This window comes from Lissotriton vulgaris, chromosome 8 (genome assembly GCF_964263255.1).
Source record: "Lissotriton vulgaris chromosome 8, aLisVul1.2, whole genome shotgun sequence".
NCBI classification, from domain to species: Eukaryota; Metazoa; Chordata; class Amphibia; order Caudata; family Salamandridae; genus Lissotriton; species Lissotriton vulgaris.
Window position 1 is genome coordinate 1565226235 of NC_141696.1, and position 18486 is coordinate 1565244720.

Sequence of the window (18486 nt, forward strand, 5' to 3'; positions counted from 1 at the left end):
GGGCGTAGCCACTGTCACCTGAATGAGAGGAGCAGAGGGTGAGTGCCTGTGCAGCGCAGCTACTTCATCGCAGTTTGACATTGTGGGCAAAGTGTACTTACCAAGTAGGTGTCCTTCCCCGAAGTCTCCCCTGGCCAGTCGTGTGTGGAGGCCGCAGTGCCGGAATATGAAGGAGTCATGTGTACTCCCCGGGTACTGTGCCACTATGTCCGTGATGTATGTCTTAGCATTGCAGACCATCTGGATGTTGAGGGAGTGGTAGGACTTGCGATTGCAGTACATGTACTCCGTTGCAGCTGGTGGGCAGATGGCGATGTGGGTACAGTCAATGCATCCTATCACGTGTGGGAAATGGGCGACATTGTAGAATTGAAGCTTGGTCTCATCCAACTCCTGTTGGCTTGTTGGAAATTTGATGTGGTGGTGTAGCTGGGTCAGCATTGCATCAAGGAAACTCCTTAGGCAGCGGGGCATGGTGAGCTGGGATATCCCCCCAGCAGCCGTAACTATCCCCTGGAAGCTCCGGGAGGCCAGGAGGTGCAGGCTACACAATAGCTGGACATGTGTCGGCACGGCATTGGTCCGCCTTGTTGGGTGCTGCATCAGGGGGTCAAAGTCCTGAATTAGCTTGATGATTATTGTCCCATTCAGGCGGTACTTTGCGTATATTTGCTCTCTGGTTTGGCCCAGCAGGGTGACCCGCTGGCGGAATATCCTGGCCTGGAACAGCGTCTCCTCCGTGCTGCTCGCTGTAGCCTTCGCCACCTGACCACCATGTACATTCCTGGCATTGTGACACTCCTTATGCTGATGCTGCTTCTCCTTAAGTGTGTTTGGTCAGGCCAGCACCAGTTGCTGATTGGCCAACGGTTTTTCAAATTTTTTTTTACTATGGGTTTGATGGTTACCACCTGCTTTGGGTTGTCCTTAAATTGCGCCTCGCAAAATGCGATTTTGGGGGTTTTCGCTAATTGCGATTTTTCATGAATCCCGATTGCGAGGAATTTGCGATTTCGCTATTTTTTTCGCAGAATCCGTGATTTCTCGCTATTTCCGAATCGCAACTGGTCTACTGCCGGGATTCTGCGAATCTTTTAGCGATTTGGCAATTCTGTGTTAGCGAATTCGCTATTTTCGTGGTGAATACCGATTAGGGAAATTGCGCCCGCGATAGCATTTTCGCAGCTATTGCGAGCGCAATTTAGCTTCATGAATCAGGCTGTAAGTTGTTTGGAACATTTTGAGACAGCCCGTCCTATACTGTGTGCAGCCACTTACACTGTGCTTAAGCTATTGACTTAAATATTCACAGCGCTGTCTGTTGCAGGATAGGGGCAGATTTACAAGCCCCTTGCGCCACTTTTGCATCACTTATAACATAGGAAAAGTGACGCAAAAGTGGCACAAGGGGCTTGTAAATCTGCCCCTGGGAGTTCACTCTCACCCTACCCATAAGAGAGTGGTTGAACCGGGGCTTGGGGTGGAACTCACAATCGGAATGTGCCTGTTAAATTTGGGGGTCTCTAGTTGGCACAGGTAGGTACTTGTGACAAATAGGGACCCTTGCCTCTAGTCAGGGAAAGGGGGTACACTCCTAAAATAACCCCAGCTCACCCCTTTGGTAGCTTGGCACGAGCAGACAGGCTTATCTCAGAGTGTGTGTGAAGAGGGTGTGAAGCATTTGTGACCACATGCATTAACCCAGTGACAACACTACAGACGGACACCACACAAGGTTTTATATAAAAAATCAGTATACTTTATATAGATTTACCACAAGACCACAAACGACAAAAATACACAATACTGTTACTTAAAAATGGTAGTTCTAGCTTAGTTCAGTTCCGTTCTTAAGATGCAACACTTTGCGTCAATGTACCTTACGATGTGTTGTGCTTCCACGACAAGCAATGTCGCAGCGATAGAAAAGCAGCAAAGTTCTGGTGCAAGAAATAAAGACGTGAACATCTTCTAGATGCGACACGCTTCTCCGATGATGCGAGAAGTTCTCGGTTCGATGCATTCACTGCAGCGGTGACACCCTTGTTCAGCGATGCGACGGCAACAGCCCCAGCTGCGGCACTCTTCTCCGACGTTGCGGGGAGCTTCTGCACGATGCGACAGCTACAGCGCCTAAATTCACGATGCGACGGCAGCAGCAGCAACGGCGACACGCTTCCTCTTTGGTGCGAGAAGCTTCTCTCGATGCGGTGCAAAACGACAACTACAGCGCCGACATCCATGATGCGACGGCAGCAGCAGCGACGGTGACACGCTTCTTCCTCGTTGAGTCGCGGTTCCAGCTCCTTGCGACACGCAGTTCCTCAGAAGGCCCAAAACAGCAGCAGGCACTTTCAAAAGAACTCTGGGGAGCTGGGGGGTGATGTCTGTTGTCCCTGAGACTTCAGCAGGAGGCAAACTCTTTTCCAAGCCCTTGGAGATCCTTCACAAATTGAAAATAAAGCACACAAAGTTCCTTTCTCCTTCCTTTGGCAGTAAGGTAACCACTGCAGGCCAATCCCCAAGCAGCACTTCAGCTTGGGAATAGTCTCTCCTCAGTTTCTTCAGGTTCCTCTCCTCAGCAAAGGTTTCTTCTTGTAGTCCAGAAGTGATCTAATTTCTTGGGATCAGGGTCCCAATATTTATACCCCAAAAGCCTTGGTTCTCTGAGGGGAGAGGGGCCTTTGTCTAGTCCAAACCAGTTCTGGAGCACTCTGTTGACAATACTCCTTCTTTCCTTTCACAGTGCAGGGCAGATACATCAGACGCCCCACAGGAGGTGGAGCCAGCATTGTGGAAGGCAAGCACAGCCCTGGAGCACTATGTTGACAGGATTCCTTCTCTTCTTTCAGTGTGCAGGGCAGAGACATCCGCCGCACCCCAGAAGGTGGAACCAGCATTGTGGGAGACAGGCACAGCCCTATTCAAGGTTCAGTTGCAACTGCTCCCTCCCATCTAGATGCAGATCTTTCTATTCGCCACTGGGCTGACTCATCCTGTCTCTTGGAAGCCCCAGCCCTGTCACTCACAAATCCCAGACAAAGGAATACACAACCTAGCAGAGGCAGGCTTGAAAGGTTAGGAAAGAAAATACCTACTTTCTAAAAGTGGTATTTTCAAACACAGAATGTTAAAACCAACTTCACTAAAATATGCATTTTATCATTCTGAGTTCAGGAATACTAAACTCGAATTTCTACTATGTTCTCTGAGTCTGTTAGGATTATAGCCATGTAATAATCTAACAGCCCATTCTGGCCTATGGAGAACAGGTAGCCTTGCAATAGTGAAAAACGAAAATGGCTGTAATTCACTATTAGGACATGCTACACACATCAAGGCGGCCCTACCTTATACTTACAATGCACCCTGCCCTTGGGCCTACCATAGGGGTATCTGAAATGAAGAAAAGGGAAGGTTTAGGGACTGGCAAGTGGGTGCACTTGCCCAGTCAGCATGACAGTACCAGACTGCACGCAGGCTCTGCAATGGCAGACCTTAGACACATTTTACAAGGCTGCTTCTGTGGGTGGCGCAACCAGCGCTGCAAGCCCACTAGTAGCATTTGAATTACCACAGCCCTGGGTACCCCTGGTGCACTGTACTAGGGTCTGACAAGTAAACCAAATAGTCAATCATGTCACCAATTAATACACACATTTACAGTAGGGATCACTTGCACTGTGGCACTGGACAGCAGTGGCAAAGTGCCCAAAGAATCTAACACCTGCAAAAACACATGAGGCAACAGCAAAAATGGAAGGGAGACCCACGGCAATGGTGCCAGGTCTAACAGTGCCCTGTTATTGATCTGTAGAGTAGGATGGATTCATATGACTTATAGGATGTATAAGCCTATCCTATACCGTGGCCGATCGATGGATGTTCCAGTCTCGTCTTAAAGAGGAAACGTTCAACACTGAATGCATTCTGTTGATCTTACAAAATGCAAATGATGAATTATTGTGCCAATATATATATCCTGCACTTTACATTAAATAATATACTGTACATGGAATTAAGCTCTTATTGAAAAACCGATACCTGTCAATTGATTTTGGGAAAAGTTGTTTTTAGGACTCTCATTGACTATGAATTTACCATCATGTATTAGATTTTATCTGACCACACCACCATTTTTTAATATGGGCACGATGCTCTGATGGCCAGCATGTGTCTGCCTTGTTTACAGTGTATACTCACTGCGATGAATGAATTAATTATCTGATTATATGAGCACTATGCTCTCATTGTTTTCATGTGTTTGTTTGTTTCACAAAGCATACACATCGCGATGTACGTATTCATTATTTGATTTTATGCCATCATGTCGATTTGTGCCTTTCATCCCTTTTTTTATGGGTGATAGAGCTTTTAACTCACTACATATTGTAACACCTACTTTGGGCGCGTCATGGGACCAAGCTCCGCCTGCGGAGCGAAACGCGTCGAGGAGAGCATTTGCTAAAATAAACTACCACTGCTAACACATTGGATGGTGTGATGGCGCTTTATTACAAAGTTTGATCTGTAAGAGGAGAAGAGGTCTGCGTCTTCTTTGTTACCGCGTTGACAGCGGTCAGGATTGCTAAAGATCTATATATACATATATATATATATCCCACAAACGTTGCCCTGGTGAATGAGCCATAGACTCTGCAGGGTGGGTCAGTGCAACGGTACCAGGGCTCCCTCGTAGAAAATGTTCACAAAACCAAACTTGTCTTTCAAGTAGGGAACACTGACACCCTGCTGCTGGTTCAAAAGGTGCTTTTAATTTTATAATGAAAGCTGTGCAGGTCCAAATAAACCCAACGCGTTTCTCCTCCAAGAGAGGCTTGATCACGGGTAAAAGCTCTGCTTCCTCCTTGCCTCGTGGTTTTGAACAATAAAGTTTTCACCTGCTGCAGAGAAAATAAAGGACACACCTGCCTGTAATTGCACTCTGCGAGAAAACCAAGCTGCAGTGTAAAACCACGAGGCAAGGAGGAAGCAGAGCTTTTACCCGTGATCAAGCCTCTCTTGGAGGAGAAACGCGTTGGGTTTATTTGGACCTGCACAGCTTTCATTATAAAATTAAAAGCACCTTTTGAACCAGCAGCAGGGTGTCAGTGTTCCCTACTTGAAAGACAAGTTTGGTTTTGTGAACATATATATATATATATATATGTGTTATTTTCCCATGGACAACACAATCCAAACCTTCACACCCCACTGCAATCAAATTTTGAATTTCTTCCTTCAATCACTTATAAAGACAAGCATCCAGTCTCACCAGACCCTCCGAACACTGCTCCTCAAGCCCTCTTCATCTCATTGGTAGGCTCTGAAAGGTACTTTTATTGGGCACCGCATAACTCCCTCCCCCCACTGAGGGCAATAGAGCATCAAATGTGAGACTCGGCACAGATCCAGAAACATTGGGCCGACCCCCACCATATCTGTGAGAGCTACAATGCCCCACCCCCCCCCATTCTAGCAAGAATAAAATTAATAGCACGTTGCATCACTTTTAAAGTGTTATGAAGAAACCCACTCTTTTGGTCAGGCTCCTCGCCATCTTAGGTAAATTAAGATGGAAGCATTCAAAACTCCCTACAGTCGGAGTTCCTGGTATGAAAGCCTCTGATGCAACAAACACTCCTGTACTACAGCGACCTCTGCTTCCAATTCTCGACCCAAATCTCATAAGTCTAAGACTGCATTTCAAATCCAAGAAACATTTTGAATCTTAAACTCTGTTATTCCACCTCTACCTGAAATCTTATCTTCCCTATTCCCTGCAAAATTGATCGCGCTGGGGTTTGATGGCCATGTGTGACGCGGCCTTGGCTATCATGCTGGGGTTTGATGGCCATGTGTGACGCGGCCTTGGCTATCATGCTGGGGTTTGATGGCCATGTGTGACGCGGCCTTGGGTATCACGCTGGAGTTTGATGGCCATGTGTGACGCGGCCTTGGGTATCACGCTGGAGTTTGATGGCCATGTGTGACACGGCCTTGGCTATCATGCTGGGGTTTGATAGCCATGTGTGACGCGGCCTTGGCTATCATGCTGGGGTTTGATGGCCATGTGTGACGCGGCCTTGGCTATCATGCTGGGGTTTGATGGCCATGTGTGACGCGGCCTTGGCTATCATGCTGGGGTTTGATGGCCATGTGTGACGCGGCCTTGGCTATCATGCTGGGGTTTGATAGCCATGTGTGACGCGGCCTTGGCTATCATGCTGGGGTTTGATGGCCATGTGTGACACGGCCTTGGCTATCATGCTGGGGTTTGATAGCCATGTGTGACACGGCCTTGGGTATCACGCTGGAGTTTGATGGCCATGTGTGACGCGGCCTTGGGTATCACGCTGGGGTTTGATGGCCATGTGTGACGCGGCCTTGGCTATCATGCTGGGGTTTGATGGCCATGTGTGACACGGCCTTGGCTATCATGCTGGGGTTTGATAGCCATGTGTGACGCGGCCTTGGCTATCATGCTGGGGTTTGATGGCCATGTGTGACGCGGCCTTGGCTATCATGCTGGGGTTTGATGGCCATGTGTGACGCGGCCTTGGCTATCATGCTGGGGTTTGATAGCCATGTGTGACGCGGCCTTGGCTATCATGCTGGGGTTTGATGGCCATGTGTGACGCGGCCTTGGCTATCATGCTGGGGTTTGATAGCCATGTGTGACGCGGCCTTGGCTATCATGCTGGGGTTTGATGGCCATGTGTGACGCGGCCTTGGCTATCATGCTGGGGTTTGATGGCCATGTGTGACGCGGCCTTGGGTATCACGCTGGAGTTTGATGGCCATGTGTGACGCGGCCTTGGGTATCACGCTGGAGTTTGATGGCCATGTGTGACGCGGCCTTGGGTATGACGCTGGGGTTTGATGGCCATGTGTGACGCGGCCTAGGGTATCACGCTGGGGTTTGATGGCCATGTGTGACGCGGCCTTGGCTATCATGCTGGGGTTTGATGGCCATGTGTGACGCGGCCTTGGGTATCACGCTGGAGTTTGATGGCCATGTGTGACGCGGCCTTGAGTATGATGCTGGGGTTTGATGGCCATGTGTGACGCGGCCTTGGCTATCACGCTGGGGTTTGATGGCCATGTGTGACGCGGCCTTGGGTATCATGCTGGTTTGATGGCCATGTGTGACGTGACCTTGGGTATCACGCTGGGGTTTGATGGCCATGTGTGACGCGGCCTTGGCTCTCCCCTCCTGCCAACAGAATATCATCCTTCTTTGCACACTGGAATGCTCTTTTTAATAAAGTATGTTAGTGTACTTGGCATTGCTGTTGTCTGAGCTCTCACCTTCTCCCCGTCAGAGGTGGTGGGTGTCTCTAGCCCACGGCACGGCACAGATCGGGTTGTTAGAGTGTTAAAATGTAAATTGTAAATTGATACTTGTATAGAGCACTACTCACCTGCAAAAGTCTCAAGGCGCTTGTACGAATACCGCTGTGGAACCCATCCTGGCTTTCCCTGTGAGGCGTCCACTCCTGGGCACCCCCAAGGTGGAGGCCAGGCATCCTAGCGCTGTTGGGGCCGTTGTGGAGATTAAGCAAGCTATTGCCCAGAGTTGCAGAGTGGGACTCCATGATTGGAATAGGCACCGAGGCGAGAATGATCAGGTCCGTGGAATTTTGAGCTCACGACCCGCCGAGGCGGGGAATTGAACCCTGGTCCCGGACTAGACCTCTGCATCAGGGTCTGCCGCTCTAATCCTTGAGCCGCACTTCTCCACTGTTGTGTGTTAAACTCCAGGAGGTTGGTGGCAGACTTGTGAACATAGAGGCAAGCAAGTTGCAAAATAAACTATTCAATGTCTGAACTGAATCTGCAATGGTGACCTTGCATCAGGTGGAGGTCATCTCTCAGGGCACATTTCTCCGGTAAGAGGCCCTTTGTTGCACATTCCTTCCTCCTTATACACCACTTGCCAATTCAAAGTGTCTTGCTCAACAGGTGTTACTATTAAACTAGTGGTACAAAATACATTGTTTTAGAAGACTGGTCAAAGATGTGGAGGCTATAGTGCTGATAGGGATTTTAAGGCGCTAGTGGGTGGGCTTGGAGGGGACGAAGGACGATGCCCAGCACCATGGATCCTGTGACTTTGGGATCTTGGAGCCATCATGGGGCGGTCAGATGGAGAGTTGCAGCATCCTTACCTCACTGCAGACGGTCCTACACCAGACCTTCCTAAAGACCGCAGTAGGGTTTGTGTCCATAACCCACCCGGTACAAGAGGAAAGTCGTGGCTTTCTCAACCGGGCGTGGGAAGGCCATGAAAAGGAGGGCTCTGTCATTGACTTTACTACTCTTGTTTAGAGGTGGGGGCAGGGTTCCCACCACCAGTAAGGCCCAGCTGGTTTAGGGAGCAGTCAAAGCTGGGAGAGGTCAAACGTCCACAGCTGGACACCAGAAAGGATCACAACACATTTGCGTGAATTGAGTTTATATCAGTTGTTGTTCATCCAACAGCTTATGGCTTTCGACAAGCACGGACCATGCAGGAAAGGAGAGGAGGCGGTCCTAAGCCTGTCTACCCTACGGTAGGCCTCTGCATCACTGTATTGTGTTATATGTTGAGAGGACATGCAAAGTCAGCCTAGACATGCTTTGAGCAGCTTTAAAAATAAAACAGACATATATTATAGAGAGCAACAAGTCCACAGCCACATTACACATAGTCTCAATTGACACTGATAAAGGAAAATAAAGTACAAAATAAATGAAATAAAGAGTGCAGATCAATAAATCACACACATTAACCTACATAAATTAACCATTAACAACTGTAGAACCTAATGTCATAAAGCATGTCTCAGTAAGACAAACAGACAGCACTCAAGAAGATCTTACAAGCTGAACAAAAGCTCAACCTCCTTATGTCGCATCCAAGAGTTCCTGCCGGACATTGCACTACCCAGGAGTTCCTGTTGGCCCGTGCACTATCCAGTAGCTCCTGCTGGCCCTTGCACTATTCAGGAAGTCCTACCGGGCCATGCACTATCCAGGAGTTCCTGCGGGCCTGTGCACCATCAAGGAGTTCCCACCGGCCCTTGCACTATCCAGGAGTTCCCACCGGCCCTTGCACTCTCCAGAAGTTCCTGCTGGCCCTTGCACTATCCAGTAGCTCCTGCTGGCCCTTGCACTATTCAGGAAGTCCTACCGGGCCATGCACTATCCAGGAGTTCCTGCCGGCCCGTGCACCATCAAGGAGTTCCCACCGGCCCTTGCACTATCCAGGAGTTCCCACCGGCCCTTGCACTCTCCAGAAGTTCCTGCTGGCCCTTGCACTATTCAGGAGTTCCTGCTGGCCCTTGCACTATTCAGGAGTTCCTACCGGGCCATGCACTATCCAGGAGTTCCTGCTGGCCCTTGCACTCTCCAGAAGTTCCTGCTGGCCCATGCACTATTCAGGAGTTCCTGCTGGCCCTTGCACTATTCAGGAGTTCCTACCGGGCCATGCACTATCCAGGGAATCCTGCTGGCCCTTGCACTATCCAGTAGCTCCTGCTGGCCCTTGCACTATTCAGGAAGTTCTACCTGGCCATGCACTATCCAGGAGTTCCTGCCGGCCCGTGCACCATCAAGGAGTTCCCACCGGCCCTTGCACTATCCAGGAGTTCCCACCGGCCCTTGCACTCTCCAGAAGTTCCTGCTGGCCTTTGCACTATCCAGGAGTTCCTGCGGGCCTGTCCACCATCAAGGAGTTCCCACCGGCCCTTGCACTATCCAGGAGTTCCCACCGGCCCTTGCACTCTCCAGAAGTTCCTGCTGGCCCTTGCACTATCCAGTAGCTCCTGCTGGCCCTTGCACTATTCAGGAAGTCCTACCGGGCCATGCACTATCCAGGAGTTCCTGCCGGCCCGTGCACCATCAAGGAGTTCCCACCGGCCCTTGCACTATCCAGGAGTTCCGCACCGGCCCTTGCACTTTCCAGAAGTTCCTGCTGGCCCTTGCACTATTCAGGAGTTCCTGCTGGCCCTTGCACTATTCAGGAGTTCCTACCGGGCCATGCACTATCCAGGAGTTCCTGCTGGCCCTTGCACTCTCCAGAAGTTCCTGCTGGCCCTTGCACTATTCAGGAGTTCCTGCTGGCCCTTGCACTATTCAGGAGTTCCTACCGGGCCATGCACTATCCAGGAGATCCTGCTGGCCCTTGCACTATCCAGTAGCTCCTGCTGGCCCTTGCACTATTCAGGAAGTTCTACCGGGCCATGCACTATCCAGGAGTTCCTGCCGGCCCGTGCACCATCAAGGAGTTCCCACCGGCCCTTGCACTATCCAGGAGTTCCCACCGGCCCTTGCACTCTCCAGAAGTTCCTGCTGGCCTTTGCACTATCCAGGAGTTCCTGCGGGCCTGTGCACCATCAAGGAGTTCCCACCGGCCCTTGCACTATCCAGGAGTTCCCACCGGCCCTTGCACTCTCCAGAAGTTCCTGCTGGCCCTTGCACTATCCAGTAGCTCCTGCTGGCCCTTGCACTATTCAGGAAGTCCTACCGGGCCATGCACTATCCAGGAGTTCCTGCCGGCCCGTGCACCATCAAGGAGTTCCCACCGGCCCTTGCACTATCCAGGAGTTCCCACCGGCCCTTGCACTCTCCAGAAGTTCCTGCTGGCCCTTGCACTATTCAGGAGTTCCTGCTGTCCCTTGCACTATTCAGGAGTTCCTACCGGGCCATGCACTATCCAGGAGTTCCTGCTGGCCCTTGCACTCTCCAGAAGTTCCTGCTGGCCCTTGCACTATTCAGGAGTTCCTGCTGTCCCTTGCACTATTCAGGAGTTCCTACCGGGCCATGCACTATCCAGGAGTTCCAGCTGGCCCTTGCACTATTCAGGAAGTCCTACCGGGCCATGCACTATCCAGGAGTTCCTGCGGGCCTGTGCACCATCAAGGAGTTCCCACCGGCCCTTGCACTATCCAGGAGTTCCCACCGGCCCTTGCACTCTCCAGAAGTTCCTGCTGGCCCTTGCACTATTCAGGAGTTCCTGCTGGCCCTTGCACTATTCAGGAGTTCCTACCGGGCCATGCACTATCCAGGAGATCCTGCTGGCCCTTGCACCATCCAGGAGTTCCTGTTGGCACTTGCACCATCCAGGAGTTCCCACCGGCCCTTGCACTATCCAGGAGTTCCCACCGGCCCTTGCACTCTCCAGAAGTTCCTGTTGGCACTTGCACTATCCAGGAGTTCCTGCCGGCCCCTGCACTATGCAGGAGTTCCTATTGGCCCTTGCACTATCCAGTCATTCCTGCTGACTCTTGCACTATCCAGGAGTTCCTGCTGGTCCTTGCACTACCCAGGAGTTCCTGCTGGCCCTTGCACTACCCAGGAGTTCCTGCTGGCCTTTGTATCATCCAGGAGTTTCTGATGGCACTTGCACTATCCACATGTTCCTATTGGTCCTTGCACTATCGAGGAGTTCCTGTTGGCCCTTGCACTATCCAAGAGTTCCTGTTGGCCCTTGCACTTCCCAGGAGTTCCTGTTGACCCTTGCACTATCTAGAAGTTCCTGTTGGCCCGTGCACTATCCAGAAGTTCCTGTTGGCCGGTGCACTATCCAGGAGTTCCTGCTGGCCCTTGCACTATCCAGGAGTTCCTGCTGGCCCTTGCACTACCCAGGAGTTCCTGCTGGCCTTTGTATCATCCAGGAGTTTCTGATGGCACTTGCACTATCCACATGTTCCTATTGGTCCTTGCACTATCGAGGAGTTCCTGTTGGCCCTTGCACTATCCAAGAGTTCCTGTTGGCCCTTGCACTTTCCAGGAGTTCCTGCTGACCCTTGCACTATCTAGAAGTTCCTGTTGGCCCGTGCACTATCCAGAAGTTCCTGTTGGCCGGTGCACTATCCAGGAGTTCCTGCTGGCCCTTGCACTATCTAGAAGTTCCTGTTGGCCCATGCACTATCCAGAAGTTCCTGTTGGCCGGTGCACTATCCAGGAGTTCCTGCTGGCCCTTGCACTATCTAGAAGTTCCTGTTGGCCCATGCACTATCCAGAAGTTCCTGTTGGCCGGTGCACTATCCAGGAGTTCCTGCTGGCCCTTTCACTATCTAGAAGTTCCTGTTGGCCAGTGCACTATCCAGAAGTTCCTGTTGGCCCATGCACTATCCAGAAGTTCCTGTTGGCCGGTGCACTATCCAGGAGTTCCTGCTGGCCCGTGCACTATCCAGAAGTTCCTGTTGGCCGGTGCACTATCCAGGAGTTCCTGCTGGCCCTTGCACTATCCAGAAGTTCCTGCTGGCCCGTGCACTATCCAGAAGTTCCTGTTGGCCCATGCACTATCCAGAAGGTCCTGTTGGCCGGTGCACTATCCAGGAGTTCCTGCTGGCCCTTGCACTATCCAGGAGTTCCTGTTGGCCCTTGCACTATCCAGAAGTTTCTGTTGGCCCATGCACTATCCAGAAGTTCCTGTTGGCCGGTGCACTATCCAGGAGTTCCTGCTGGCCCTTGCACTATCCAGAAGTTCCTGTTGGCCCATGCACTATCCAGAAGTTCCTGTTGGCCGGTGCACTATCCAGGAGTTCCTGCTGGCCCTTGCACTATCTAGAAGTTCCTGTTGGCCGGTGCACTATCCAGAAGTTCCTGTTGGCCCATGCACTATCCAGAAGTTCCTGTTGGCCGGTGCACTATCCAGGAGTTCCTGCTGGCCCTTGCACTATCCAGAAGTTCCTGCTGGCCCTTGCACTATCCAGAAGTTCCTGTTGGCCGGTGCACTATCCAGGAGTTCCTGCTGGCCCTTGCACTATCCAGGAGTTCCTGCTGGCCCTTGCAGTAAGCGAGTCATAAACCAATCTGAGCCCATTTACTAACCCCTCTCTGAAGCACAGCTTCTTGAATAACCATTTGCAGCTGAGAGGATCTGGTGCCTTCTTAGTGTCTGGTATAAGGAGCTCCCTTTCACACTCCTCTCTAGGCCGCTCACCCAGACAGCACAGAACTGCACAATGAACAATGTCCCAAGGTAATCCAGAGCAGGTTTTGGTGCCCAGTCACCCCCAGGTTTAAGCCTGGGTCAAGAGAGAGCATGATTCACACACAGTTGATAGCATGTTTCGGCTACGCGAGCACTTACCCAGGGTGGCCTCACTCAGGAAGGTGACATGCAATCCATTGGGGCAGGACAGGTTCAGACTCTGGAACACTGGGACTTCTGGGACCGGCTCAGGAGCAGCAACCACTGCAGGGACTGGCTCCACCTACGAAGTGCAAAACAGAGCCAGTGTGAGGTCGTTGTTAACATTACATTTTAGGATGCTGTCTTACTTATGTAATTATTTGTTGTCTGCTCTCTGACTATTTCATTGGGAACATTAAAAGGGACATATACGATCCTGGAAATGTTTTAAAACATGTTATGTATGCTATGTATTAGTATTACCAACAGATGCAATATTTTTTTACCTACTAACAGCATTATACCCAAGATTAACTTGAGCTGAACTTCTAAAGACCAGATACAACTTCTTGAATTACCTCTCACTCCAGGAATACATGGAACTGTCAGTACGTGCAGCGTACCTCCCGGACCGAGGCTCGAATACTGAGATGGTCAGTACCTGCAGCGTATATCCCGGACCGAGGTGTGAATCCTGAGATGGTCAGTACCTGCAGCGTACCTCCGAGACCAAGGTTCGAATCCTGAGATGGTCAGTACCTGCAGCGTACCTCCCAGACTGAGGTTCGAATCCTGAGATGGTCAGTGCCTACAGCGTACCTCCCCGACCGAGGTTCTAATCCTGAGACTATCAGTACCTACAGTATACCTCCCAGACCGAGGATCGAATCATGAGATGGTCTGGACCTGTAGCATACCTCCCAGACGGAGGTTCGAATCCTTAGATGGGCAGTACCTACAGTGTACCTCCCAGACCGAGGTTCGAATCCTGAGATGGTCAGTACCTGCAGCATACCTCCCAAACCAAGGTTCAAATCCTGAGATGGTCAGTACCTGCAGCATACCTCCCGGACCAAGGTTCGAATACTGAGACGGTCAGTACCTGCAGCATACCTCCAGGACCGAGGTTTGAATACTGAGATGGTCAGTGCCTGCAGAGTACCTCCCGGAGCAAGGTTCAAATCCTGACATGCTCAGTGCTTGCAGCGTACCTTCTGGACCAAGGTTTAAATCCTGAGATGGTCAGTACCTGCAGCGTACCACCCGGACTGAGGTTTGAATCCTGAGATGGTCAGTGCCTGCAGCGTACCTTCCGGACCAAGGTTCGAATCCTGAGATGGTCTGGACCTGCAGCGTACCTCCAAGACCGAGGATTTAATCCTGAGATGGTCAGTACCTACAGTGTACCTTCCAGACCGAGGTTCGAATCATGAGATGGTCTGGACCTGTAGAGTACCTCCCAGACCGAGGTTTGAATCCTGAGATGGTCAGTACCTGCAGCGTACCTCTGAGACCGAGGTTCGAATCCTGAGATGGTCAGTACCTGCAGCGTACCTCCCCGACCGAGGTTCGAATCCTGAGATGGTCGGTACCTGCAGCGTACCTCCCGGACCGAGGTTCGAATCCTGAGATGGTCAGTATCTGCAGCGTACCTCCCCGACCGAGGTTCTAATCCTGGGATGTCAGTGCCTGCAGCGTACCTCCCAGACCGAGGTTCGAGTCCAGAGATGGTCAGTACCTGCAGCGTACCTCCCAGACCGAGGTTCGAGTCCAGAGATGGTCAGCACCCTGGGGCCGTCTGTATGTATATGGTATTTTTAGAAGCGGACCTCGCTAAAAGGTAGTTCAGTGCTGTCCATGGTCAAAGACCATCATAAAGTCAGTGAGTCTCATGTGAGGACTCTGGGCGGTGGATGCATTAATGTATCATGATGCTGTGCTCTTTAAAGAGCTGCATCATCAACTCTTTCCTGACCTGGAGCAGTGTTGGGGCTCTCCTTGTGATTTGGAGATGTTGTTCCAGCTCCTGGGTGCATGGAAGGAAAAGGACGGCTGCCTTGTTTTTTCTTTTTTACACTTCTTATTCTGCCGTCTGATGGCATTGTGGCTGCGAGTAAGCAGAGAACCAGCAGAGGTGTGGAGCTTGTCTGAAGCCTGGTAGTGTTATGTTATGTTATGTTAGGAAGAATTTGTAAAGCGCGCGGACACCAAAGGTTTCCTGGCGCTGATTAGATGAATGTTGATGTGGCAGACCAAGATTAGTACGGTTGCACAAAGAGCAATGTCTTCAGGGCCTTTCTGAAGCACAGCAGGTTGTTACAGTTCCTAATTGGGAATGGGAGTGAATTCCAGAGCCTGGGTGCCAAGTAAGAGAACCTGCGTCCACCCTGCCTTTTTAATTTGATGGTGGGGGTGGTAAGGAGATGGTGGTGAGCAGATCGGAGGTTACGTGTGGGGGCATATTTGGTGATCCGATTTTTCAAAAATGTTGGGCTCGTACAGTCCAGTGTTTTAAAGACTATACATCCTGTCTTAAAAGTGGCACGATGTACTATAGGCAACCTGTGTAGCTGACCAGTAGAGGCCTGGCCGATTGCCATTTCGGCTGTTTGAAGAGCAGTCTTGCTGCCTGGTTCTGGACCATTTGGAGGCGGTTAAGCAGGCCCTGGGGGAGGCCAGTGTACAATGAATAAGAAAAGTCCAGGCGTGACAGCACCAGGGCAATGATCACTTGAACCAGGGCTGGGTAGGATAATAAGTGTGACATTTTTCTGATTTTTCGCAGTTGAAAAAGGCTGGTAGAGACGGGTGTGTGGGAAGCGGGTGAGCAGCGAACCAGCAGAGATGCTGAGCTTGTCTGCAGCCTGACAGCGTGCCGGCAGCGGGTGAGCAGAGAACCAGCAGCGATGAGGAGCTCGTCTGCAGCCTGGTAGTGTGCCGGCGGCAGATGAGCAGAGAAGCAGTAGCGACGTGGACCTTGTCTGCAGCCTGGTAGTGTGCCGGCAGCGGGTGAGCAGAGAAGCAGCAGCGACGTGGACCTTGTCTGCAGCCTGGTAGTGTGCCAGCTGCAGGTGAGCAGAGAAGCAGCAGCGACGTGGACCTTGTCTGCAGCCTGGTAGTGTGCCTGCTCCAGGTGAGCAGAGAAGCAGCAGCGACGTGGACCTTGTCTGCAGCCTGGTAGTGTGCCAGCTGCAGGTGAGCAGAGAAGCAGCAGCGGCGTGGACCTTGTCTGCAGCCTGGTAGTGTGCCAGCTGCAGGTGAGCAGAGAAGCAGCAGCGACGTGGACCTTGTCTGGAGCCTGGTAGTGTGCCGGCAGTGGGTGAGCAGAGAAGCAGCAGCGACGTGGACCTTGTCTGCAGCCTGGTAGAGTGCCGGCAGTGGGTGAGCAGAGAAGCAGCAGCGACGTGGACCTTGTCTGCAGCCTGGTAGTGTGCCGGCGGCAGGTGAGCAGAGAAGCAGCAGCGACGTGGACCTTGTCTGCAGCCTGGTAGTGTGCCGGCAGTGGGTGAGCAGAGAAGCAGCAGCGGCGTGGACCTTGTCTGCAGCCTGGTAGTGTGCCGGCGGCAGGTGAGCAGAGAAGCAGCAGCGACGTGGACCTTGTCTGCAGCCTGGTAGTGTGCCGGCAGTGAGTGAGCAGAGAAGCAGCAGCGACGTGGACCTTGTCTGCAGCCTGGTAGTGTGCCAGCTGCAGGTGAGCAGAGAAGCAGCAGCGACGTGGACCTTGTCTGCAGCCTGGTAGTGTGCCGGCAGTGGGTGAGCAGAGAAGCATCAGCGACGTGGACCTTGTCTGCAGCCTGGTAGTGTGCCAGCTGCAGGTGAGCAGAGAAGCAGCAGCGAGGTGGACCTTGTCTGCAGCCTGGTAGTGTGCCGGCAGTGGGTGAGCAGAGAAGCAGCAGCGGCGTGGACCTTGTCTGCAGCCTGGTAGTGTGCCAGCTGCAGGTGAGCAGAGAAGCAGCAGCGACGTGGACTTTGTCTGCAGCCTGGTAGTGTGCCGGCAGTGGGTGAGCAGAGAAGCAGCAGCGACGTGGACTTTGTCTGCAGCCTGGTAGTGTGCCAGCTGCAGGTGAGCAGAGAAGCAGCAGCGACGTGGACCTTGTCTGCAGCCTGGTAGTGTGCCGGCAGTGGGTGAGCAGAGAAGCAGCAGCGGCGTGGACCTTGTCTGCAGCCTGGTAGTGTGCCAGCTGCAGGTGAGCAGAGAAGCAGCAGCGACGTGGACCTTGTCTGCAGCCTGGTAGTGTGCCGGCAGTGGGTGAGCAGAGAAGCAGCAGCGACGTGGACCTTGTCTGCAGCCTGGTAGTGTGCCGGCAGCGGGTGAGCAGAGAAGCAGCAGCGACGTGGACCTTGTCTGCAGCCTGGTAGTGTGCCAGCTGCAGGTGAGCAGAGAAGCAGCAGCGACGTGGACCTTGTCTGCAGCCTGGTAGTGTGCCAGCTGCAGGTGAGCAGAGAAGCAGCAGCGACGTGGACCTTGTCTGCAGCCTGGTAGTGTGCCAGCTGCAGGTGAGCAGAGAAGCAGCAGCGACGTGGACTTTGTCTGCAGCCTGGTAGTGTGCCAGCTGCAGGTGAGCAGAGAAGCAGCAGCGACGTGGACTTTGTCTGCAGCCTGGTAGTGTGCCAGCTGCAGGTGAGCAGAGAAGCAGCAGCGGCGTGGACCTTGTCTGCAGCCTGGTAGTGTGCCAGCTGCAGGTGAGCAGAGAAGCAGCAGCGACGTGGACTTTGTCTGCAGCCTGGTAGTGTGCCGGCAGTGGGTGAGCAGAGAAGCAGCAGCGACGTGGACTTTGTCTGCAGCCTGGTAGTGTGCCGGCAGTGGGTGAGCAGAGAAGCAGCAGCGAGGTGGACCTTGTCTGCAGCCTGGTAGTGTGCCGGCAGTGGGTGAGCAGAGAAGCAGCAGCGAGGTGGACCTTGTCTGCAGCCTGGTAGTGTGCCGGCAGTGGGTGAGCAGAGAAGCAGCAGCGGCGTGGACCTTGTCTGCAGCCTGGTAGTGTGCCAGCTGCAGGTGAGCAGAGAGCAGCAGCGACGTGGACCTTGTCTGCAGCCTGGTAGTGTGCCGGCAGTGGGTGAGCAGAGAAGCAGCAGCGGCGTGGACCTTGTCTGCAGCCTGGTAGTGTGCCAGCTGCAGGTGAGCAGAGAAGCAGCAGCGACGTGGACCTTGTCTGCAGCCTGGTAGTGTGCCGGCAGTGGGTGAGCAGAGAAGCAGCAGCGACGTGGACCTTGTCTGCTGCCTGGTAGTGTGCCAGCTGCGGGTGAGCAGAGAAGCAGCAGCGATGTGGACCTTGTCTGCAGCCTGGTAGTGTGCCGGCAGTGGGTGAGCAGAGAAGCAGCAGCGACGTGGACCTTGTCTGCAGCCTGGTAGAGTGCCGGCAGTGGGTGAGCAGAGAAGCAGCAGCGACGTGGACCTTGTCTGCAGCCTGGTAGAGTGCCGGCGGCAGGTGAGCAGAGAAGCAGTAGCGACGTGGACCTTGTCTGCAGCCTGGTAGTGTGCCAGCTGCAGGTGAGCAGAGAAGCAGCAGCGACGTGGACCTTGTCTGGAGCCTGGTAGTGTGCCGGCAGTGGGTGAGCAGAGAAGCAGCAGCGACGTGGAC

General features: G+C 52.7%; 1 protein-coding gene across 1 annotated transcript in view; it reads right to left on the reverse strand.

Moving 5' to 3' along the window:
* SPAG17 (sperm associated antigen 17) overlaps positions 1-18486 on the reverse strand; it is a 1900597-nt gene that overhangs the window by 628415 nt on the left and 1253696 nt on the right. Inside the window, exon 27 of the mRNA XM_086935838.1 lies at positions 13085-13208. Coding sequence (XP_086791964.1) covers positions 13085-13208 — 124 coding nt within the window. The remainder of the gene's footprint in view (positions 1-13084; positions 13209-18486) is intronic.